This window comes from Hemicordylus capensis, chromosome 3 (genome assembly GCF_027244095.1).
Source record: "Hemicordylus capensis ecotype Gifberg chromosome 3, rHemCap1.1.pri, whole genome shotgun sequence".
Taxonomy (NCBI): Eukaryota; Metazoa; Chordata; class Lepidosauria; order Squamata; family Cordylidae; genus Hemicordylus; species Hemicordylus capensis.
In genome coordinates, this window is record NC_069659.1 from 266,407,915 (window position 1) to 266,433,191 (window position 25,277).

Genomic DNA, 25,277 nt, shown 5'->3' on the forward strand with positions numbered 1-25,277 from the left:
CAATAGAGTGGTGTTCAAGGCATCGGGCAGCAATGATGGTGCAAATGGTGGACAGTCTCCCAGATCAAAGAGACTGCTTAGAGTTGTCCTTGTTGGTATGAGGACCCTGAGTTTCGGCACGCTGACCATAACCTTTTTTATGGTAGGGCTTAAACAGTTTTCGATAGTCCTTTCAATTTTTATATTTAAAACCCACACGTTGACAGTTGTATGATCTGTAGTGAGATGAACCTTGAGAAGATGCAGCGGTAGCCTAAAAGCTTTTGGCTGTAAATTTGGATTTTTTAAAGAGTCTCCATAGTTGAGTCGGTAGACTCACTAAAAAGACCCTTTCCGTCGAATGGAAGGTGTTCAATTCTGTCCTTCATATCTTGAGTAAGAGTAGTGGACCTCAACCAAGCATGGCGTCAAAGAGAAATCACAGTCGTCATGGTTCTTGATTCGCTTTCAGCCAAGTACTTATATGTGCTTAGCTGTTGGTGGGTTAGATCACCACATTTCTCAAGCATGTCAACAAACATTTTGGTGATGTCTTCCACATTTGACGGGGTCATTTGGCTTCTGAATGCATCCCAAAGCACATAATTATAACGAGCCATGCAGGCCGCATAGTTCACTATGCGGATAGAGAGACTTGCAGTAGAATAAATATGCTGCCCCAAAACATCAAGCTTCCTACCCTCTTTATCAGAGGGGGTAGCATGGTGGTGGCCAAATTTAGAAGAAGCACAGTCAGTTACTAGGGAATTGGGGATGCGATGCTTGAGCAAGTAGAGGTTGTCCTCATCTTGCAGACAATAGAGTGTCTCTAAACGTTTCGATGTAGGGGTCGATGTTTGCAAGAAGTTCCAAGAAGTTTTAGCTGCCTTGGTTATGGCAGGTAACATGACCAGCACAATCAGTTGCGTGGATTGTACAGTTGCCAGCATCTTATAAACAGGGTCCTGAAGGTCAGCGGCAGGACGTTGGATCTCAAGCTCGAGCATGTCTGCTATTTGCTGAATCATTTTGGTATATGATTTCAGCTCCTCATTGGGAGATGTGGAAGGCCTCGGAGGCACATCTGAAGGTGGATTAGAAGGATGTTTTGGTGCATCACCATCACGGTCCATGTCAGAGGAATCATATGAATCTTCCTCTGAAGAATCCAAAGGCTCGACTGGCATAGGTGGTGCCTAGGGACTGGCAGGCACGGATAGATGCGGAACCGGCCCAAAAGGAGTGACTGGAAGCTGAGAAGGCAGCTCTGCCGGTAATGCGGGGGTGTCAAGTAGCATTTGTGTGGTCTGAACACACTAGCTAATGAGCACAGGCAGTACAGAAGATCTAGGCGGCAGCAGTGCCAGAGGTTGGGCAGGCGGCACCCACTGCTGTACAGGGAGCGTAGGTTGACAAGGCAGCAGGCCTTGCAGCATACTCTCAGTTTTCCATAATTGGAACTCTGCCCAATCCGGCTGTGTGGACAGAGAAATAGTATGTTTAAACTCGCAGGCATGAATGGGGTCCTTCGGAGGAACCAAAGGAGGTGGCACAAAGGAAGGCGTGGCTTCAAGGGCTGAGCAGTAGTAGTCAGAACAGTCATTGGAACCATATAGGTGAAAGACCTGGCTCCAATCTGAAAAGGAGACATTGAGGGAGTCTTAGGGGGTACATGATCTTCGACATCAAACTCTGTATCCAAACCCAGAGTGAGGAATCCCTGAAACGCAGAACCCGAAGGGGTACTCGTGGTGGAGTCCAGAACAATCAACAGGGACTTAGCAGTACCGTCATCCAATAGAGCATCATCTGCAGTATCAAAGAGCAAAAGAGGTGATTTCAAGGGCGTCCTCGCATTATGCTGTATGCTAGCTGTCGGCGATGATGGAGGAACACAGTGCAGGACACCTGTGTCAGTATCGACCGTCGACATCGAGGAAGTCAAGGGGAAGACTGAAGTAGTCGGTATTGGGAAAACCAGCATCAACATCAATGTCGAGACGGCAGTCGTGGTCGACTGAATGGTCGGAGGTACCAAACATGACAGCGTCGAAAAGGGCACGAGAAGACCAGCCCCTGCATCAGTAGACAGAGGCTTCAACAGACTCGATGGCATCAGCAGTCGATATTGGACTGTCAATGGCGAGGGGGTCCTCGACCTCAAAGAATAAGCAGGCTTCGACTTATGCTTCTTTGGAGGAGGTGAGTTGCTATTGGAGGCCACACGATGTCATTTGTGCTTCTTATGCCCACAGTCCGAAGACAGACTTCTTTAAGACAATCTCCTCGAGATTATCCCACGGACTGTGCTCACACAGACCCCAGGGCCGACATAAAAAATGGGCTCATCAATGTCAACACAGAGATTGATGTCGATTCTGGCCTTGGTATCGGCACACACAGCACATCTCCATAGAGAGCAGATCTGAGGCGTAAAGAGCAATTCTTCCATGTCTGCTTCGAAAATGACCTGCAAATCCTACAAGAAGCTGGGTCATGTTGCTCCCCCAAACAGAGTAAACAGAGTTCATGTTCATCAGTCGAGGGAAGTTTAACTTGACAATAAGAGCAATGCTTAAACATAGTTTTCTTTGTCTCAGCTATGACTTTTCCAAAGGCTAAGCCGTGGAAGGCAGTCGTCAAGTCTGAATTAAAGCCCAAAGAATAGTTAACTTACAGTCTGAGGTCACGTACCGAAATTTCAAATATCTGAGAACGAAGTCCAAGGGAAAAGACTAAGAATAGTTGAGGTCACAGTCTAAGTTATCACTAGAAAATCTGTCCGAAGTAACACTTTCTTTTCTAAAACTGAGGAGCAATGAACCAGAGGTCTGAACGCATCAGCAGTCGAAATGAAGCTGAGACAAAATGGCGCCCGGCTGCCAACAAAAGCTAGGCACAGAGCACATGCACAGCAGGAAGGGGCGCCAAAGAGGAGCTAGTTAATCCATCCGAGAGGTCCCTGCGCAGGTGTAGTAACCCATTTCTCATTATGACAACAGATCACTTCCAGATCCAGTCTGTTTCACCATGTTCATTCTGGACTGTGGCTTCCTGTCCTGTGTATAGGTTTCTCATGAGATCAATGAGATGTTCTGGGATGCCCATTTTCCTAAGGATATTCCACAACTTGACATTGTCGACGCAATGATATGCAAGATTCTAAAAGACTTTTAGTTTAAAATATATGTTTGACCTGACTTTCCAGGGTTTTTAAATCGGTTTTAATATTTTAACCCGGTTTCAATGTTTTTAACTACTGTGATTGTTTAATTGTTGTTTTAAAATGTTTTTATCTTGTTAATTGTTATATTGTTTTTTAATTTTTGTTTTAGCTCTTGACTATTTTAATGGTCCATTTTGGAAGGGTGGTATAAAAAATCAAATAAATAAATAAATAGTTTACAGAGTGATCACTGCCACAAGAGCACACACACACACACACACATTAAGTTACCTATATCTTTCAAGATCAAATGCTGTACATGAAACTGGCATGCAAAAAAGCTCAGGGCATGAAGTTTTATCTTCTAAAAACTTTGTTCTTTTTACCATTTGATACATATAGCCTTTCCTTAGCCTAATTATATCCCCAACAGTTAAACCCTTCCTTACATATACCTAGAAACTTATGGCTGTTCCAGTGTCACCCTAGGTAAGAACATATAAAGCTTATATACATGTAGTTAAATTTTTCAGTGTACTGTATATGCTATGCAGTGCTTGCATGTCACATGAACACATGTAAAGCTGAATTATGTGGGCAGAAGTTTCCTGGAGCACTATGGGATTCAAAACCAATACAGCAGCAACCACAGCACTCCAGACACATGTAAAGAAACTTAAGTGACCACCTGTACTTTTGCATGACATGTACCTAAAAGTCAGCAATAAAATGAAAGCCCAAATATTCCAAGATCTGCATAAACTGCAGATATTGTGCCAACACTTACACTTGTCCAGTCGTGGCCGGGGATTGTATCTGTAACCAACCTGACTCCAGAACACTGGCACAGAGCCTCTTGTCTGGACAAAAGAGAGGGTGTGGTTATGGACATGGATCAATTGTTCTGTTTCCACATAATTTGCCACATTGCCATTTTTATCAACCCCTCTTCTTTTGTAACGCATGCCTAGAATATAAACGAAGAATTTTAAAGAAGGATACAAGGCTTTTAATGTTAACAGCACACATTTTTCTCTTCACAATTCTGAACTGCTGAATGTTACTAATGTACATATAAGGAAAACAAGCTAAGCAAATGCCAAGGTGAGAAAAAATGTATATCATGTTTTTATGACAGTTTCTGGCTTACAGTGATAAAAGCAAACTATGGTTTCTAGTTAGACATTAGACATCTAGTTAGCCTGCCAAAATGACTCATCAGTAAGGGAAAGCAGAAATTTAACTGCTACGTTTCCATATTTGAAATAATTATTGACACTGCAACTATTGTATTTCCACCTTCAACTAGAATCTTCTAACTTAGTTTATAAGTACAATCACTTGAAAAGCATAATATATTTATATTATTATTCCAAAGTAAGGCAGAACAAACAAAATATACATTAATGTAAAAGCAAAGCGCCCCTGGTGGCGCAGTGGTAAAACTGCCGCCCTGTAACCAGAAGGTTACAAGTTCGATCCTGACCAGGGGCTCAAGGTTGACTCAGCCTTCCATCCTTCCGAGGTCGGTAAAATGAGTACCCAGAATGTTGGGGGCAATATGCTAAATCATTGTAAACCGCTTAGAGAGCTCCGGCTATAGAGCGGTATATAAATGTAAGCTATTTTTATGTTTAGCTATTTATGTTTAGCTATTGCTAAAGTACAAAAAATATAGAACAAATCAATCTAGATTTCTTTACTGCCTTTGTTTTTCCAGTTTTGTTTTCCAGTTTCAAGGGGTATGTTACCAGAAAAGCTGTGTTTCAGGGTAGCACAGAAAGTACCCCTCTGTGCATGGGACTGTGGGATCACAGTCTCCATTTTGGAGACTCATGAGCCTTTGATGAGCTTGTGAACCTTTCACCTGCCTGGGTTTAGCAAGATGTGCAACTGGTCACTCAGCATGAGCAAACTGTGTGGGGCAATGCATCCCAGGTCAGAACAACAAAGACAAAATGGGCCACCACTGCCCCCCTCTATCACAAAAGAGAAGGCACTAACTGGTAAGCAGACTAAACTTGAAAAGGTGAACCAGTTAGTGAAGGAAACCTCCCTTCTACCAGATATAACAATGAAGCATTCCTTGGGAGTCACACAAGATAAGCAGTGCAATTCCTAACCCTTCTTTGAATTAGCAATTAGCTGGCAAGGACCTGGGGAGATTAGCGCAACTGGAGATCTATAATCTTATAGCCATACAAACGCCCCGCTCTTCAGAGATGCAATCCAGCACTGCATCATTCAACCCAAGTAACACACTTTGCATAACTTCCCCTTGCCATTGTTGGCCAAGATTCACTCAGCCGGATTATGCTCAAGAAGCAATATAATCATTTGTCATTTATGGGATCTGCCACCTTCAGGGTGTGTAGAGTGGTTTGGAAACTACCCTGGGGCACGTTTTGAGGTATAAATACCTCTGGCCAAAGCACATGACCTGAGTATTTTTCCTCCCAACCAGCTTGAATTTACTCTCCACGGACTCTCAAAGCAAGCGGCAGCTTTCACCCCTCTCCCCCTTTTGCTCCCCTTCCCGAGAGGAAACCTACAAGTGCAACGAATACACCACCGGACCAAGGATAGATAAACTAACCTCCTGCCTCTCTGAGAAGCCTCTTTGCCCCTTTCTTCTTCCCTCCTCCGCCACCTTTAAGCACTTTCCATGGCAAGCCTTAAGGCCAAATTCTAGTCTAAGCACCTTAGCCAAGCCAATCTATCTGCAATCTGGACCTTAAGCCAAGTTATTTTCAGCACGATTCTCACTTAGAACGTTAACTAAGATTTTATTGCTTTGCCCTAAATAACATTTGCCTTCCTGTACCGCCATTTGGCCCTAAATAAATCTGTTGTATCACATTTCTTCCTCATATTTTCCAGTTACTAAAAACTTGCACAAATTGGATACTGGAGCCAGACGGCTCCCTCTAGCTGAGCTAATTCCCATGTTAAGCCAAGAGAAAAATTGGAGTGTCAGTCAAAGCGTCTAGCCAACACTCTGGAGCAGTTCTGGTAGAACACTACACAGCAATCAGGGAATGTATACACTCAGAAAAATAATATTACTTTCCAGTGCCCCCTACCAGAGATAATTGCTTTCCTTCTACTAAATGTAAGAGAGACACCATTTCAAAAAGGTGTTTCTGACCAGTTAACAGGGGTAACTAATTATGTAACAAATAAATGGCATTCCTTGTGCAACTTTTTCAAGTGCTGGATACAGAGTCTTCATTGGATCAATTATTGGATATCCAAACAGCCCAAGCAATTTATGTCAGTGAGATTCAACACAAGTGTCTTGTAATAGTTTCCTATCCACGGCACCACATAGGCATACTACAGAGAATGACTCGTTCTAGCAGCACAGCTGTTCTACTGTCAAGTTTCTATTTACAAGCTAAACACCAAATTTAAACTAGTAGTAGTAGTAGCAGCAGCAGCAGTAGCAGCAGCAGCATTTTTAATGAAGGCAGTCGAGTTGACTAGCACATCTTGGTTTCTTATGCATTTGAACTGCATATGCTTACCAGCTCTGTGGCGGCTTCGCCGTGAGATAAGTGCCACAAGAAAACATGGGTGAATATCATCCACACAAATAGACTCCTGAGGTGGTGTTTCCGGACTGCTTTTCTCCTCATCTGATGCATCATTATAGTTAACTACAAGCTGTTCAATCTGAACAAATCCCTGAATCACTGGGATAACCCAAAAATCCACTTCCGATTCCTGAAACATTTAATAAAAATAAAGGTAGTGCAATTTATACATTCACCTATGTTAATGTTTTGCATATGACCAAAATTGCTGCTTATTCTATGCAGACTGGTTCTTATTCTAAGCAGCTAAGCTTTGCATTTAAACACAGTAAGAAAATTCACCAGGGAGTCAGGGCCAGTCTAGCAGGATAAGCAGTCACCTACAGTAATGTAATTAAAAGGTGCCTGCCTGCTCCTTTTAGCTGCCTGGCTCAAAAACAGAGGAAGAAACCTCAAATTCTTCAGGTCCTTGAGAAGGGTCTCATTTGTCCCTCCAGCCTAGCACAGATAGCACACTGTTCCTCTGCTCACTGGCCAGCCATTTTTCAAGCAGAAAACACCCTCATTCTAGACCAGGGTTGCGCAACTTTGACCATCTCGAAGATGCTGAACTACAATTCCCATCATTCCTGACTACTGGCCACTGGGATCATGGGTGTTGTAGTCCAAAAACATCTGGAGGGCCACAGTTGTGCAGCCCTGTACTAGACGGACTGGAGCAATAGCAGCAGCTTCCCCGAGCACTGAGGTGATGACCAACGTTCTTGCACTGGTGCACCTGCAGTGTGCACTGTGGAACCATTAAGACAACCAGGGGAAAAGGAGTATAATTGAACTTTTGTTTACAAAATTAGCTTCTGATGTGTAAACCATGATTTTCAGGCACCTAGCATTATCTCTGTGCTGGGTCACAGGAAAAAAGGGAACCCAGTTGAAATGCTATTTTATGTATTTCTCTTCCCCATGTTAGCCTTCAACATCTATATTATGGTTAGTTAAACTACATGAAGCGTTACTAACCTCCTTATTTGTTTATAAATTAAAGGAAGTGCAACAAAAAAGGACAACAGCTTGATGCACCAATTTTTTGTTTTTTTAATATAAAAAGCTACTAATCTGGGTTGATTACCCGCGTACAAAACTTTGCATATGTAACATTACTCACACCAATGTTGATCAGGTCTTGAACCATGTGCTTGTTCCAAAAGAATCTGTCATCAACCTGAAAAATGTTACAAGCTACAATGTAAGTTTTTCCACCCCAGACCTCGCTGAATACCAAGGCATTTTACCCATCACATCTATCCTTATCAAAAATAATCTGAGCAAGAATCTCTTCAAGCAGGGAATTACTGGGTGGGGGTGGGGTTACCGTTACATTGACAGAGATTAGATACCCATGTAATTGAGCATTCATTCAAAATACAAAAGCGCCTCAGGTACATCCCTACCTTCTTCCAAAGTGGCAAGCCAGCCTTCTCACATGCACTTTGCCTTTGCACAGAGTTTGTTAGGTCGTATGTCAAACTGTAATAAAAAGAATCTGAGTCCATAAACATTTTGAAAAGTTCTTCCAGCAACCTCCTTTCCAATCTCTCTTTTTCTTTACTTTCTTTGACCTGCAAAATAGAGTATAAGAAGAACTGTGTATTTATTGAGTGCAGGTGAAAATAATTCTCTTTGGCTAGTTAACCTCCATTCTACACTTTAATCCTCTTTCCCAACAGAAATGAAGTTCTTCATACTTGCTCTTCTCCTATTTTTACCAAAATAGATCTATGGATCTTCATTAGTTATTTTTTTGATCCAAGATAATCCCCATAACACACACTTTTCCCAGCACCTCTCCACTCCAGGAATACACTTCTTTCAGAGACCCCTGTGTCACAGCAGTAGCCTCTGAAAAAAGCCCAGTCACAGAAGGAAAGGCACCCAGAATGAGACAAGAGTATGACTTCTTCAGCAAAACAAGCTGCTCCATCATCCTTCCTTTGTGTCTTCCTTGTTCACAAATGCATTTCTATCTTTCTTTGGTTAAATGTTTATACCACCTTTCATTAAAACAATCTCAACGCAGTTTACAAAACATTTAACACAATATAAGGACTATAAACAGTTACACAATAAAAGTATTAAATTGGAATATAAAAATACAAATCATATATATATATATATATATGTGTGTGTGTGTGTGTGTGTGTGTGTGTGTGTGTGTGTATATATATATATATATATATATATATATATATATATATATATATATATATAAAAAATAAAAAATTTTAACTTTTTTTTTACACACACACAGACCATAAAATACAGAGCACCAGCAACAAAAACACCACACATAAAAAGCCTGGGTAAAAAGCCAAGGTTTCACTTGATTTCAAAGAACTGTGATGGAGACAGAGGAGCAGATGCCCACTGGGAGAGCATTCCAAAGTCTAGGAGCAATAAGCGAGAAAGCCCTATCCTGCATGCATGCCAGCCAAGCCTCCTTCACTATCGGCACACGGAGCAGAGCCCCCTCCAATGACCTGGTCAAAATTTCTGAGAAGTTTCCTCAGAGACCTCTGGGAAAAACTTCCATTTGCAGATAGGGAGGGTAGGAAAGGGCAGCAGCGAAGCTACTCTCTCAGCCAAGGAAGTTGTGCAACTGCGGCCACTGCTGTGTACACTGGGCGGGCCAGCGTCAGGAGTTCAGAAGCCCTGTGGCCCATAGCCAGTGATACTGCTCCTGGTCTAAACAGAATTATCAGACAGGTGAAGGAAGACTATTCAATTAAAGGGAAAGTTCTGAATATATCTCCATTTGAGCATAAAGCTGGTACTGAGAGTCATGAGGTTTTGATCACATTGCACAGAAACAGTAGCTAGAGAGAACTTTCTGTTGCCAAATACCAATCCCCAAAGGACACCAAAGAGGAAAGCACAGGGAAAGCATCCCCATGTAGCAGTGTTCAATGAGCGATTAGATAGAAAGACAGCAAAAAACACTTTCACAGAAACAGAGCAAGAAGTCATGCCAGTGAGTTTGATCTATGCTATCAAATGCAGCACAGAGGCCAAGGATGATGAGAACCAATAAGATCTTTGGTGAGGGCAGTGCAGTTCAGAACCCAGACTATACAACATCAAAAGAGAATTGAGACATGGGGGGGAATCATTCTCCAGGGAGTTCTCCACACAGCAGGCTTTACCATGAGTTTACTGTGAACTCAACACTATCCAAAAAACCCAATGCAAATAGAGCATTTTTCTATCCTGGATATAGACTGGGTTGCACTCTAACGAGCAGTGAAAAACCTGAATCGTGTGTGAAGTGCTCCCCAATAGCTTGCAGGGACTTTGGAGTAAATTTGCCAATATGTGAATGTGCCCACTCCATTCTGGAGGCAATGTGGACTAAAAACCAGATGTGGAAAACTTCCAGGAGAGTCTAGAGCTGAAGGAAAATCTGATAAGATGGCACGATGGGTCAAGAGAGTTTTGTTGAAAATGGGTGAAAGCAATGAAGTCTGAATGCCCAGGAACCATATCTAAGCTGCTTTTACATGGAAGAGCGGAATATAATACATGGAATAAAAGAAAATAAGAACAAACAAGTCTTCATACTCTACCAAAAAAGCCACTGAAAGAAACAAAAAATCTTTACCTTCCTTTTATTTGAAGCAGAAACATTAGATTTAATCTGAGTAAAAGTCTTAAGCAAGAATTTAGAGTCATCTGGAGATTGTGTAATCTTCTCTGGTTTGTATATTCCAAAGTGGTGTTTTTTACAGAGCTGAAAAGCAAAAGAAGAATTAACATGAAGTTTAAATGAATTACGTTTAACATTCATCTGAGTAGATATACTTTATACAAACTAACTGGAACTAAAATGTCACTAATACAGAGAAATCTTGCCATTCGCTGACTTACCATCTGCGGTTGTGTGTATCCGAGGTTGGGTAATGGACACTCGGTCTCGGTATACGTGGGGAAAAACAGCAAAAAGACAGTTAAACTCACGTATCCGTGGACCGCAGGTGGACGGAAATGACCTCATAAGTCATTTGCAGCCACCATTTTGAGTGTGGGAACCATTTTATGCCTCATTTTTTTAAAAAAGACAAAAGAAGGTGTGATTTTCTGCCAAATTTGTGACTTTTCAACTTGTAGGGGGCATCCTTGAACTCCAGAGGACCAGTGGAGCATGGTATGACACTTTATTTTTGGCCTGTTTTCTGGGTTTGAGAGCAAACTGAACCCCTGCGGATAATGGGGTTCTCCTGTATATGTGTATTGAGGCACCTCTTAAAAGAGGCACCTTTTAACATGGTGATTCTCTTTATTTTGCAGGGAGAGAGTAACTGGCCCTATCCACCCCCAGCACAGTACCTCCAGTGACTGTTGCTGGTGTCTATCTTGTGTTTCTCTTAGCTTGTGAGCCCTTTGGGGACAGGGGTCCATCTTATTTATGTATTTCTCTGTGTAAACCACCCTGAGCCATTTTTGGAAGGGTGGTATAGAAATTGAATGAATGCATGAATAAAAAAATAATGCTCATATAAAATGAGTTGGCAAAATTAATAACTGTTGACTAATTAAAAATGAATTACATAAAATTCCAATAGGAACAACTACTTTCACATAGGAGAAATAGGGCATTAGTTTGTTCTACCTACATTCAATAATGTATAAGATGACAACTGAAGGACAAATTTCACTCCAGATATTTGTTGAGTAATTTATATATCCATTCACCATACAATGGTCATTGTTGCTGATGATGGTTGCCGAAGTAGTTACTGAAGACATGTATTCATATGAATATTGCTTTACTGGATTAATCCAGATCCATCTACTCAAGAACTGTCAGTAGTCAGTGAAATGACTTTGGGAAGCTCACAAGCATAGCATAAAGCCTATTCTTTGCCTCTAATATCCACTAAACGAAGGCATACTGCCTCTGAATAGGGAAGGTCATTTATGTTTTGTGGCTAATAACCACTGGAAGACAGAATTGCTTAAATAAGGGATCATTGAAAATTTAAAAGCCCAGCAAAAATAAATCAGCAAGCAGATTAGACAGAATGGGAGAGAATGCTTATTTGCTACCAAAACAATGACTGCCCAGTTTGGTTGCATGTCTTTGGTACTAACACACTTCCCAACTCAATGCTATCTTAGTCCAAGATTTCAACATTGTATGTGAAATCTTTGGCTTATGCAAAACATTTCATATGTTTTGGTGATATGATGTTTTATATCACCCATAAGAAGTAGAATAAGAGTTTACACTTTATTGAAAAATGTATATCCCACTTTTTTCTGCAGATTCAAGGCAGTTAAACATTAAAACAAAAACAAAACAAACAGCAGCAAACTGCAATAATAAAGTCATCATACCAATAATATAAGGCAGCAAAAAAAAGCTGAAGAGAGAATTAAAAACAGCACTCTGAGGGTATCTGGAATGGCTAATTAAAATAGGTGTCTTCACATTCTTTTTACAGATAGCCAAGGAAGGTGCAACCTAAAGACCAGATGGCAGAGGTAAGGGGCTATCACTAAGAAGTCTTGCTCATTCATTCTGAAGCCAACTTCAAACAATGTTGGTATGCACACGACAGTTTTCCTGAAATATTTTATAGGGTAGGCAGATTCAAGCAGGAGGAGACCACCCTTCAGGAACTTGTCCCTAAGACATAAAAGAGCTTTAAAGGGTCGAAATCGGCACCTTGAATTGCACCTAGAAATGCACTGGTATTCAGTGTAGCTGATAAAAGAAGCAGCCAAATACGATCAAAATGTCCTGAGTTTTGTTCAGACTCTCACTGCCACATTACGTACCAACTGAAGTTTCTGAAGGGTCTTCAAGGGCAGTTCCACATAGAAAGTAATGCAGTAGTCAAGATAAGAGATGACAAGGGCATGGTCAACAATAGCCAGGTCCATCTGAGAACAGCTGGCATACCAGCAGAAGCTGAGGAAAAGCAACCAATACCCAAATATCCAGAAGTAAGGGTCAGGCCCATGAGTATTTGCAAACTGCAAACCTGCTCTTTCAGTGGGAATGTAACCCTGTCCAGAGCTAGGAAACAACTTAATCCCAGATCAGTGCTCCTCCTGATCAGGAACACCTCTGTCTTGTCTGCATTTAATTTAATTCTGTTAACCTTCATCCAGCCAATCACTGACTTCAAATACCAATAGCCATTTCCTCCATTATTTAACTTCCAATTTTGCACATGAGAATTTATATCAGCTACTATATTACAGAATAAATTGAATTTCAAACTTACCTCCAGATCCAGATCTTGAGGTTCTGCTTCCGAGAGTGGTATTGCTGCAATCTTTGTTATTTTGCATACTTCATGATCTCCTGGAAGCTTGCCAACCACGACTTTTTGGCGAATTAGAAGCAACCACCAAGGCAGATCTGTACAAAACCAAAATCTTTTAGTTTTCCACCATAAAAAAGCAAACATTAATTCTACTCTAGGTAGTGGCAAGACTTCAAGCTATATTTTCCTCATATTAAAATGTCTCAGTTGCAGCCTAGTAGCCTAGCAATCTCTGTACCAGGCCGAGGCAGGAGAATCTAGAAAGCAATTTATAAAACTGCGGATGGGTGTCTGGAACACAGTGGCCAGCTGTGCCTCTCCCCGTAACAACTGAAGGAAGAATAACTGATTCTTATCAAACAATGCCCACCCCTCCCTACCCTCACCTCCGCATTCCCAAATCAGGCTTCTCTCTGGGACAGAACTACTTTCCAAGCAGAAAGGGCAGAAAGGTGGGTAGTTTAGTGGGTAGTTCTCAGCCCTAAGTATTTATATACCATGTGTTCAGTCACTGTGTCAAAGGATCAGCCAGATGGACTTCAAGTTATAACCAGAAATCCCTGTGCATTTACATCACATGGATAAGCTCAGGGTTCTCCAACCGATAGCCAGCAACCTAAATTTGCTAACTTAAAGAATTCATAACATTATCTTGGAAAATACTTCTCAAAGGTGTGCAGGAGTAAACAAATACATTGTCAGCATGTACTTGTGGAAGGAGAAGTGAGTGTTGGTTCTGAATTCTCCACTTAGATGCAGAAAAAAACCCACCAAGTCTTTTAACGTTAGAGTGAGAGCGCACTTATAAGCTTCTGATGCTATCTCTCTCCCCTTTTCCTTCAAAAGCAGTTTGTTTACTTCAATTACATAATTTGACCGCCTCCATGCAAACTAGGATTGGATGCACTGTCAATTCTCGCCCACTTGATAAGTTCTTATTGTGGTTCTTTAGTTCATTTTTTAGGGTAAACGTTTAATCTTACCCAGTATACGTTAAAAGCATGACACTCAGAGTGTTGATTTAGCAAGCATTGTTTGTTAATCTCTTGGTTCAAATGCCACATAAAACCATGATTTAATCAAAGCTTCCCCCAACATCCACAAACCTCAGGATCACAAGAGGAAGAGCAAGTTCTGAATTTCCAAATCTGGTTCATATTTCCAGCCCTGTCACAGCCAGGATTTGTGGCAACAACCAAATCCAGTAAATCCTTCCTTGTTCTAGCAAAACCTTAAAAGTCTTGGCTCCCTCCATTCAGACTGAGGGCCAAATGAAACTATTGCCTTTCCCTCACTCCGAATGTGACAGGGGAGAAAGAAGCAATTCCATTGCTCAAGTACGAGGCTTATAAAGGTAAAGTTGTGCCCTCGTGTCGGTGTCGACTCCTGATGACCACAGAGCCATGTGGTTTTCTTTGGTAGAATACAGGAGGGGTTTACCATTGCCTCCTCCCATGCAGTCTGAGATGATGCCTTTCAGCATCTTCCTATATGCTGCCGCCTGATACAGTTGTTTCCTATAGTCTGAGAAACATACCAGCGGGGATTCGAACCAGCAACCTCTGGTGTGGTAGTCAAGCCATTTCCCCACTGAGCCATTAGGTGGCACAAGGCTTATACTCCCTGTCAAGATGTTTCACTCTGCCTCCTTCCAAATTAGCTCTAGTTTTCTGATGCTTGCCTCCTGATTTCTTGTGGTCATTTTTTAAAAAGCACTTGTTGAATTTCTACCTTTACAATACTATAGTATTGAGAAGAAAACCCTGTGCCTTGTATGGATAAATCAGTCAGAAATTCATAGGTGCATTTGCAGCAAGTATGGGTAAGCTGCACCTGTAGAGTTTCTGCATACCAAGCTGAAAAACCAAAGCAGCGTATGAGTGCATGGAGCCTAATTTGTATGGGAGTACAATATGGAAAACCATACAAAATCTTCACTGTTTAGGGGGTGGGGTACTTAAAATGAACGATCCTTTACTTACAGTTTCCATACATTTTTGAGTCTGAGTAAATGTTTTAAGTGCTTTAACTTTGATCTTAAACCAAAGGCTTAAAAAAATAAATCATGGAATTCCCTTTTGACTGTTTAGAATGAAAAGAAGTGGGCAACAATTTGTTCAGTCGGAAGACTTGTTAGCGTCTACATTCATTTTCCCAGTTTTCAATTTACAAACTTCCAAAAGTTGCAATCAAACACAATTAAAAACCCAAGTGACTGCATTCACTAACAAAGCCAGGCATATACATTTTTTTAAAAAAAATTCCTAAAGTTTTCTTGCTGGGCCTCTTTCTTTCTTTCTCTTTCTTTGAAACTTTTACACCACCCTTCAAAAAGGCTCAGGGTGGTTTACATTAAAACACCATTAAAATCAATTAATCATTAAAACAAAAATTATAAAGCATAAAACAATGATTAACAATTAAAAACATCATAAAACAACAATTAAATAATCAGAACAATTTAAAAACAAGTTTTAAAAAGCTGAGAAAGCCTGGTTGAAGAGATGTGTTTTCAGGTGTTTTCTGAATATTGCCAGAGATGGGGAGGATCGTATCTCAGCAGGGAGCGAATTCCACAATCTCGGGGCAGCAGCTGAAAAGGCCCATCTCTGTGTAGCCAACAAACGAGTTGGTGGCAACTGGAGACGGAGCTCCTCAACGGCCGGCGGGGCTCATAGCGAAGAAGACACTCTCTTAAATACCCAGGGCCTAAGCCATATAGGGCTTTATAAGTTATAACTAGCACTTTGTATTTTGCCCGGAAACCTATTGGCAGCCAGTGTAACTCCATCAACAAAGGAGTAATGTGGTCTCTCCGGGATGACCCAGAGACCAACCTGGCTGCCGCATTCCATACCAACTGAAGTTTCTGGACTACGTACAAAGGCAGCCCCATGTAGAGCGCATTAGAGAAGTCCAGTCTGGAGGTAACCAACAAATGTACCACTGTTTTGAGGTCATTGATCTCGAGAAATGGGCACAGCTGGCGTATCAGCCGGAGCTGATAGAAAGCACCCCTGGCCACCGCCCCAACCTGAGAAACCAAGGAGAGACGTTGATCCAGAAGTACTCCCAGACTGCGAACTTGTTCCTTTTGGGGAAGTGTGACCCCGTCTAGAAAAGGAAAATCAAAATCGTCTCTAGAGTTCCGACCGCACAATAAGTACCTGCGTCTTATCTGGATTCAGCTTCAGTTTATTCTCCCTTATCCAGCCCATTACTGCTTCCAGGCAGGCATTTAGGGAGGATATGCCAACTCCTGAAGAAGTGGACATGGAGAAGTAGATCTGGGTGTCATCAGCGTAGTGGTAACACCTGGCTCCAAATTCCCTGATGATCTCTCCCAGTGGTTTCATGTAGATGTTAAAAAGCAATGGAGAGAGTAGGGAGCCTTGAGGGACACCATACTTAAACTCATATTTCTAAGAGCAACAATCTCCAATCCACACCATCTGGAAACTGCCCGAGAGGTAGGAGCGGAACCACTGTAAAACAGTGCCTCCCACCCCCAACACCCTCAGACGTTCCAGAAGGCTACTACAGTCGATAGTATCAAAAGCCGCCGAGAGATTCAAAAGGACCAACAGAGTCACACTTCCTCTGTCAATTCCCAATTGGAGATTGGGATCCATCAGGCCGACCAAGGCAGTCTCCACCCCATAGCCCGCTCGAAAACCAGTTTGAAATGGGTCTAGATAATCAGTTTCCTCCAAGACTGCCTGGAGCTGAATTAATCAATTACCTTGCCCAGCCATGGGAGATTGGAAACTGGCCTGTAATTGCTCAACTCTGAGGGATCTAATGCAGGCTTCTTTAGAAGAGGTCTAATAATTGCCTCCTTAAGACAAGGAGGCATCCTGCCCTCCCTCAGAGAAGCATTTATGATTTCTACCAGGCCGCCTACAACAGCCTCCCTGCTAGATAGAACAAGCCATGTTGGACAAGGATCAAGAGGACAAGTGGTAGGCCTCACCGCTCCAAGCAGCTTGTCCACATCATCAGGAGTCACAAACTGAAATTGATCCAGTCGAATCGTATAAGAGGAGTTGTCGGACACCTCCAGTTCAGACATCAAATTAACTGTGGAGTCTCCATCTAGGTCGGCCCGAATCTGAGAGATTTTGTCTGCGAAAAATTCTTTAGACACACTACAGCGGGTAACTGATGCTTCCAAATTCTGGTTCAAGGGAGAGAGAGCAGATACTAGTCCCCTCACAACCCTGAACAACTCCACCGGACGTGAACTCGCAGAGGCAATCCGGGCAGAAAAGAACCGCTTCTTTGCTGCACGTATCGCCTGAGCATAGATCTTTAAATGTGCTCCATGTCGTAATCTATCGCATTCAAGTCTTTCTCCACTTGCGCTCCAGTCGCCTACCTTGCTGCTTCAGCCCCCGTAGATCTTCTGTATACCAAGGGGCCAATTTTGAAGCAGGTCGGAGGGAACGCTTAGGAGCAATTGTGTCTACTGCCCTGGTGAGCAAGTTGTTCCAGTTCTCAACCAGGGCATCAACAGGATCACCAGCAGAGCCAACATTAAATCCCTCCAAGGCTTCTTAGAATCCTACCGGATCCAGTAACCTCATCGGGCAGACCATTCTAATAGGCCCTTTGCCCCTGCAAAAGTGGAAAGCGGTTGTAAGTCCAACCTTAACCAGATGGTGGTCTGTCCATGACAATGGGGAGATCGTAGGAGTCCCCACCCACAGAACACCACCCTGATCAGAAGACCAAATCAAGCGTGTGACCTGCAATATGCGTCTATCCAGAGACCGCTTGGGATAGGCCCATAGTCATCATGGCCGCTATGAACTCCTGAGCTGCCCCGGACAAATTCGTCCCAAAATGAACATTGAAGTCCCCCAACACCAAAAGTCTGGGAGACTCTAACGCAAGCTCCGTGACCAAGTCCATGAGCTCAGTAAGGGATTCTGTTGGGCAGCGGGGTGATCAGTACACCAACAGAAGTCCCAATCTATCCCTGGTCCCCAAACTTAAGTACACACATTCAATATGGTCCGATACCCTAACAGGGACCGTGGTAAGGGAGATATTATCCTTATAGACCACAGCCACTCCACCTCCCCGCCCCCGTCCCCTCACCCGCTCCTCTACAGAATATCCTGGCAGGAGAAGCTGGGAACAAACTGGACCACTAGCCTCCCCCAACCAAGTCTCAGTAATACACAGCAGGTCGGCCCCTTCATCCATGATCAAATCATGGATTAGTTCTGATTTATTTTGGACCGACCTGGCATTGCAGATGAGCAAGGTAATGAATGCATCACACAAGCAGTGTAGAAACAAGTTATATGTATGTGGCACTTCCAGAGCTAAATACTTCATTATGCATCAAATGAAAAGTGATGAATCCAATTAGAGAAAAAAGGTGCACAAGTGAGAAGAACTAACTTCAGATTCCACCCAGGTACATATTTCCTTTGTTCTTTCTTCTAAAATAGGAGCCCTACTGAGAGAACACCCTTTGCTCTTATAAATCCCAACATCCCTTTATACGTCACTGGAACATACCCAGGTATTTAAAAAGTAGGTCTACTTGATCTTAAGTCTCCTGAGAAAGTCTAGTTAAAAATGAATTTTCAAACTGAATTTATCAGTTAGCACTGCTTACAAAAATTGTATAGAATGGCAACTTTAATATCAGATATCAAAGCAATTCAGCTTTATTCCCAATGTTGTATCAGCACAGCACGAGCAATTTCTGTGGAAAAGAACAATGGCTCACAAAACTGCACAAGAATAAAATTGATGGCAAAGTAGAAATTGCTTATGCAATGATGTTTGCCTTAAACACAGTCTTGCAAACTCATTCAGTTTTCTAGGAATCGTTTATATAGCAGGATCTGAAGATGGATTACAAGCTTGCCCTAAGCCAAGCTTCACATTATATCTGAACTGGACCATTTGTTTCTTGGTTCCTTCCCCTACAGAACCCACTAAAAGATACAATTTAGCACTTCATAAAGCATGTAACCGCATTCCACATCTTAAAACAGATCTGCCCGAAACGAAGAAGGTGGCACAGAGAAAACAATACCCCAAAAACTAAACTAAGGATGGCATCCATAGTTTATTTAAAACATGTATATACTCCCTTTCTTGCTACAGATAACCCAACAAAATTTAGAATATACAACAAAATTAGAACACAGAAACAAACCGTACCAGAAGTCAGAAGCCTCAGAACCAACAATCCAAAAGCCTAACAGCACCACCACCATAACACTCCCAATTAGGGATGTGAGAATCGATTCGGGTACCAATTGATTTGTACCCAAATCTAGCTGATTTAGGTGATTTGGAGACAGAACAAATCATCCCTGTGGTCCATTGGCTAGATTCAGGTACAAATCGAATCACACCAGAATCGATTTGAGATTCGGATTCAGTAAAATAATTTTAAAATCATTAAAAATCAACCAAGTGCCCCACTGCCTTGAAATTTGGCTGGTAGGTGGCACCCATAGAGGCCTACCCACCACCCAACTTTGGTGTCCCTAGGACCTTTATAAGTGATTCAAATCAATCCAAATAAAAATAGAATCCGGGATGATTCGGGGGGGCAGATTTGGAAACAAATCAGGAGTGATTCGATTTGGGCACAAATCTAATCAAAAAACTCTATTTGTGCACATCCCTACTCCCAATCTCAGCATCCTCCCAACACACAACAAAAAGCCACATTTTCACTTACCCCCTGAAGGAACACAATGCCCTCCAAACAGGGCATTCCTAAAATCTGTGCAACAACTGAGCCACCATAAGCGGTCACCTAATTACTTCTGTTATTTTCCAGAGACCTTGGGGTTGGTTACAGCAACCAATTGCCTTAAACTGTACAATGGCAATAAAAGGTTCAGCAGTAACCAACAGCCATGGGACAAGACCTTTCCTTCCCACAGGTTCTAATTTTCGCCTCACACAACTGATTTCTTACTCTCCCTGTCTAATATCCCACACTCCCCCCTCCTTCCTTGCTCATTTTCTACCATCACAATCCTTACTTAAATGTCATGTGCTGGCTAACACAAGTAACTGGTTTAAAAAATTCAGGTCCCTTGATACCCAGTTTGATTTTTTGTGTGTTTTAATGGGAAGTCACAAGATTATATTTTAAAGATAGACTGACTAAACCACGCTTTCAGCTGAGACAAGAGAAAGAAAGTCTCCTGGCTCACAAATTTTTATTTGTAATTTTGTGTACTTTTTACTTAAAAATACATCTAGATATATTTTAATTGTTGCTTATATCTCTGAGAAAATAAAAAACAGAGAGAGGCTACTGGCTCACAAATGACAGATTCCTTTTCTCGAAGCTAAAGCTAAAGCTAAATCTGCCATCATGGTCTTCTGTTGCCATTTTCCTCTAGGAACTTTATATGACCAAACTTGAGCTGAAATGTAGCTACCAAAAATTTCAGCAAGATGTGTACATGTTTGTTGCTATCAATGCATTGCCTAGGTAAGGTAAAACAATACTATTTACAAATAGTAAATTCCTCAAGACAATGGATACTCTAATAAGTGTTTTAAATTGGAGGAACATAAACATTTTTTAAAAAAATCCCAAAAGGAAATATCAGAAAGCTTTATGCAGATAAAAATTTGATCTTGGGAAAATACTAAATAAGTTACAGCATACGAATTTTACTTACAGCTAGCAAAATCTCATTTTTAAAAAAAAAAATCTGCTAATATAAGACTGAAGTTATTTCTTGTTCACACAGTCACTCCTGTTGGTAGAAAATAGAAATGACAGTTATGTTTGTTCTGAAAAGTACAAATGTTCATCCAAATCTGCATTTTCACTTCATTCTGCTGAAAACCAGAGGATACCTGGTTTAAAGTATTGTTAGAATTTATTACACATCCGTTTCAGCCATCTCTTACAATTGCATTCAAGAGCCACTCAGATGGTTTCCCCTCAATATGTCCTGAATATGTTATGAAAGTAGCTGCTGAGAGCCTCCAGATCTACACAACTCCTACCCTAACAGGTAGATAGATCCTTACCAAAAAGATAAAAAACAAAAAAAGTGCTGGAATGACTTGGTTAGTTCTTTTTTAAAAAGCCACAAATCCAGAAGTGCTAGTGAAAGAGTTTATACAGTACTGTAATAAGAGGTTATTCAGCAGTTCTTGCACACAAGCAGGAGAACACAAGGTTGAATCCAAAGGACTGCTTGTGTGAGTAGAAGGCACTTTATCTGCCACACCCTTGTGTGAATGGAAATTATCCATTTTTCCATATCTTGTGTGGTTACCATAGTTCCTCCAATCTCAGGACAGATCTCAAGGACTACAGGAGAAACTACTTGAAAAGCTGTACTTTGACAGTACAACTTGATTGGCTGTTGAAAACACGAACATATGAAGCTTAATTACTGTCCCATTTAGCTCAGTATTGACTAGTAAAAGTTTAGCAAGGATTCACACTGGGGTCTTTCCCAGCCCTACTTAGTGATGCAAAACATGTGCTCTTATCACAGAGCTACAACCCCATCCCTTTCTCCAGATCTAACCCACATTACTTAGTTCAGTAAAACTTACTACATGGCACTGTAATTACTGTAAAATGGCGACTCTAAATGAAATATATTTTTCACACATGGAAAGGAGCCTTTGGATCCAAACCCCCGAAGTGCACAAGAATTAGAGCTTCACGTAATGCAGAGTGTAGGTGTTAATTTAATACATATTGCTCTTATTAACTATACTAAGTTAACTAAATAACTTACTTCAGCTGTTCAGTCTGAAAATATACATGGGACTTTGTTGTCAAAGTCAATTGTCAAGAGGACAATCAAATGTTGTGAAAAGGGACACTAAGTGCATTTCAGGATGAATTGATTTCAGGGGTGGGTGGGGAGAAAAGGCCAATATAAAATTTCCCATTTATTAAACATTTCCTAAATAAGAATGTATACCAATTGGCTGCTATAGCCACAGAGAGAGAAAGAGACAGAAAGAATATGGATGTGTGCTTATTATACCAGCCAGGCTGTTAATCTGTTTGCATGTGCCATTTTCCCTTTTTACCCAAATTTCTTTTCTTAAACATAGCTCTACAACTTTCAGCCATGATAGATTTTTTGCAGATAGATGCTGGTTGGAACTAACACTAGATGGTAATGCTTATTTCCAGTGCTTCTTTCTGTTCTAGTCTGCTCCTTCGCTTTTGTCAGCTAACTGCCCACTTCACCCTCCCCTCCGTGCAGAGGCCCTTTGAATTTGGGGCCTAAGTCCAGGGCCTCCACACCCCCTGGGGGCCCCCAAATCAACTTTAGTCTGTCCTGGATGATGTGGTTTGTGCCCGCAAGAACGCATGTGTTAAAAACGGATGCTTAACTTGTAGTGGGGGAGGGCTCCAAAGGCCTTTAGGTCCAGGCTCTAAAATACCTCTGCCTCCAAGTCCCACCTTTACTGTCTAAAGTACTTCTGCCTCCATGTCCCACCATTTACTTTTCACAACAGTAGTGCTTTTCTCCATAATACGGAAAAAGTAGTTACTGAGCAGATCAGTCTTCTTCTTGAGATTCAAGATAAAGTATCCATGTTCTTTGATTACTAAGTCAAAATCAATAACCTGATCAATAAGTCAAAACAACCTTTTGCTTACAGTGATAGTAACAGGTGTGGCAGCTCCAACTAAACTGCAAAAAGTGAGGAAATTCAATGGCCCATGATGTTCACAGAAAATGAAGGTGGAAATGTATCTATTAGATTTACTAACAACTTTACTAAAAGCAAAGAATCTATGCCAAGCAGGTATAAAAGTCAATGTCCAGTCTGAGATATTGTACTGACCTACAAAATCAGAACTGGGGATTAGTTACAGAAATGTTTACAAAGGATTTGGTAGAATAGCATATGGAAAATGCTATTACCTCACCACAGCAGGCAACAAGGACAATCAGCACAATTAGTAAAAGAGGCTATAGTACTTATCATTTGCTTCGAGGCACATGTTATCAAATGCTCCAGCTCTTGCCACTAGCCTACATAGGTAGTGCACTGGAGCATGGAAAACCTAGCCAACATTTTGTTTCCATGGTTTGTAGGCCAGGCATCAGGTCCTATAATCCCCTGGTGTAATCATGATAGACTATTGAATTTTCTTGTTTTTTTGCAGTTCAGTTGGAGCTGCCTCATCCATAATTACCCCTGTAAGCCACATTTTTTTGCTCCAATTAAATTTCTTCATACACTTAATATAAATATGTTCAGTGAAAATCCACTTTAGCATAGTCAGGCGTAATAAAGAGGCAGGCATGAGTGCTTGAGTTTAATATAAGTCACAACTTTGGAAACATCAAATAAAGCTGTGGCATGTTTTAAATGGAGTGCAAATCATGGTTGCAACACTTCCTCAGTAACATCATGTTTCGAGCAGCTGCCGGATAGCGACAGAGACGGGTGGGAGGAAAGAAAATGGCAGCAGCGAGCAACCAGCGGGGAAACAAAACGGTGGCGAGCAGCAGCCATCCAGGAAGAAAATGGCTGTGGCAGTGGGCGGATGGGGGAAGTAGCAGCAGAGGCTGGCTGGCGGGCATGGAGAAGACTGTGACAGTGGCAGTGGCAATCTAGAGGCGCAGATGCTAGACTCTCTCTCTCTCTCTCTCTCTCTCTCTCTCTCTCTGTGGCATACCCATGGCTAATCCCGTGAGTGGCAGATCTCACGAGAGTTTGTGAGCAGAAGCACCGTGTGATTGGGCAGTGGAGATTCCATATGCAGATAGGGAGGAGGAGCCTGTGATGGTTAAGGTCAGTTGGAATGTAACTGTCAGATGTTCTTGATTGTAGAGGAGAGGAGTGTGGGTGGGTGGGTGTACAGAGGGAGGGAAGAGAAGGATAGTGGGCAAGGGTGTGTGAAGAGAATGGTTGTGAGGGAGAAAAGAGCCCCTTCAGGAGAAGGAAAAGTTGCCATTGCGTGAATTAGATGAGGAAACAAGATGAACAAGATCTGTTAATTCAGAGGGAGGGAGGGAGACTGTGTTAACTCAGAGGGAGGGGGAAGGGGGAGAGACGGGCCCAAGCCTGTCAGCGGCCTGAGTTAAATGAGCGGCAATGGTGGCACCTATTGGCAGCAAGGAAGGGTCCAGTCAACCACTGTTGCTGTTTGGGGCTACTGAAGCCATTGGCGGAGACAGGCAGGCAGGCAAGGGATGGGCCCGGGCTTGTCAGCAGCCTGAGGGGAACAAGTGGCCATGGCGGTAGCGAGGAAGAGCCCGGTCAACTGCTCCTGTGAGGAGGAGCAGAAACGGAGCTCAGGTGCGAGTGGGGAGTTCCTGGGGATACGGGGCTTCAGCTTGGCAAACAGGCACCAGCAATGCTGCAGCCGCAACCAAGAGGGGTGAGGGGGGTGGAGTAAAGGGATGGAAGCAACTGGATGGAAAAGGAGCAGGAATGCGGCTCAGGTGAGGATGGAGAGATATTTGAGGTGAGGGGGGTTGTGGCAGGGGGTGAGGGGAGCAATCAAGTTCTAGCGTGCAGATGCTCTGCGTGGGTTAAGCTAGTTCTACAGAATACTCTTGGCTGACTGGACATGTGTGGTTCTGACATTACCATAGAATCTAAAGATTCTGACATTACCTTGGAACCTTTTTAGTTTAGAAAAATTTTAAAAACATTTATTTCAACAAACCCATGAAAGGCGCTCATAAGTAAGACGGATTATCAAAAGAGAGCTTCCTGAAGAAAGTGAGACAGTCTGGGCTTCACTATTAGTTGGCAGATTTCCAATTGTAAATATGGGGGGCGGGGAGAACTTGACCATGGTGTTGGGGTTTCATGTGTACTTTTCAACTTCTACTCTTCCTAACTTGTTCATTTTTCCACAGATTCATTTAAAAAAATAAAGTCACTTGTTCAGCAGGCAATCCTAAGGTTTAAAATGCCTGTTCCAGCATAAATAGGGCAAAAAGAAAGCTCTGAGAAGGTTGGGTGAAATAACATGATAGGATGCTGTTTTACCCCTCCACCCATAATACACAGCACCATTTATATATTTATAAATAGAGCACCGACTGAGCCAACTGCAGAGTCACTAAGCATAAAATAGGAGTAAAAGGTCAGCCAGCTTATTTGGTGAACAATGTGTTTACTTGCCAAGTCCTGGCCCCCATTCTCAAGCAACAACACACACATTAACTATTGTGCTGTTTGATGACTGATCAGTTGGCACCCATAATATTTAGAACATGCAAAGATGCACAAAGCCAACGAGTGTAAAGAAGTGTCTATCTT

At 42.1% G+C, this 25,277-nt stretch overlaps 1 protein-coding gene across 1 annotated transcript in view; it reads right to left on the reverse strand.

Annotated features, from left to right (window-relative positions):
• INPP5F (inositol polyphosphate-5-phosphatase F) overlaps positions 1–25,277 on the reverse strand; it is a 96,483-nt gene that overhangs the window by 29,382 nt on the left and 41,824 nt on the right. Inside the window, exons 3-8 of the mRNA XM_053309594.1 lie at positions 12,969–13,105; positions 10,337–10,465; positions 8,133–8,300; positions 7,847–7,903; positions 6,673–6,871; positions 3,933–4,112 (exon numbers count right to left, since the gene is read on the reverse strand). Of these exons, the coding sequence (XP_053165569.1) occupies positions 3,933–4,112; positions 6,673–6,871; positions 7,847–7,903; positions 8,133–8,300; positions 10,337–10,465; positions 12,969–13,105 (870 nt within the window). The remainder of the gene's footprint in view (positions 1–3,932; positions 4,113–6,672; positions 6,872–7,846; positions 7,904–8,132; positions 8,301–10,336; positions 10,466–12,968; positions 13,106–25,277) is intronic.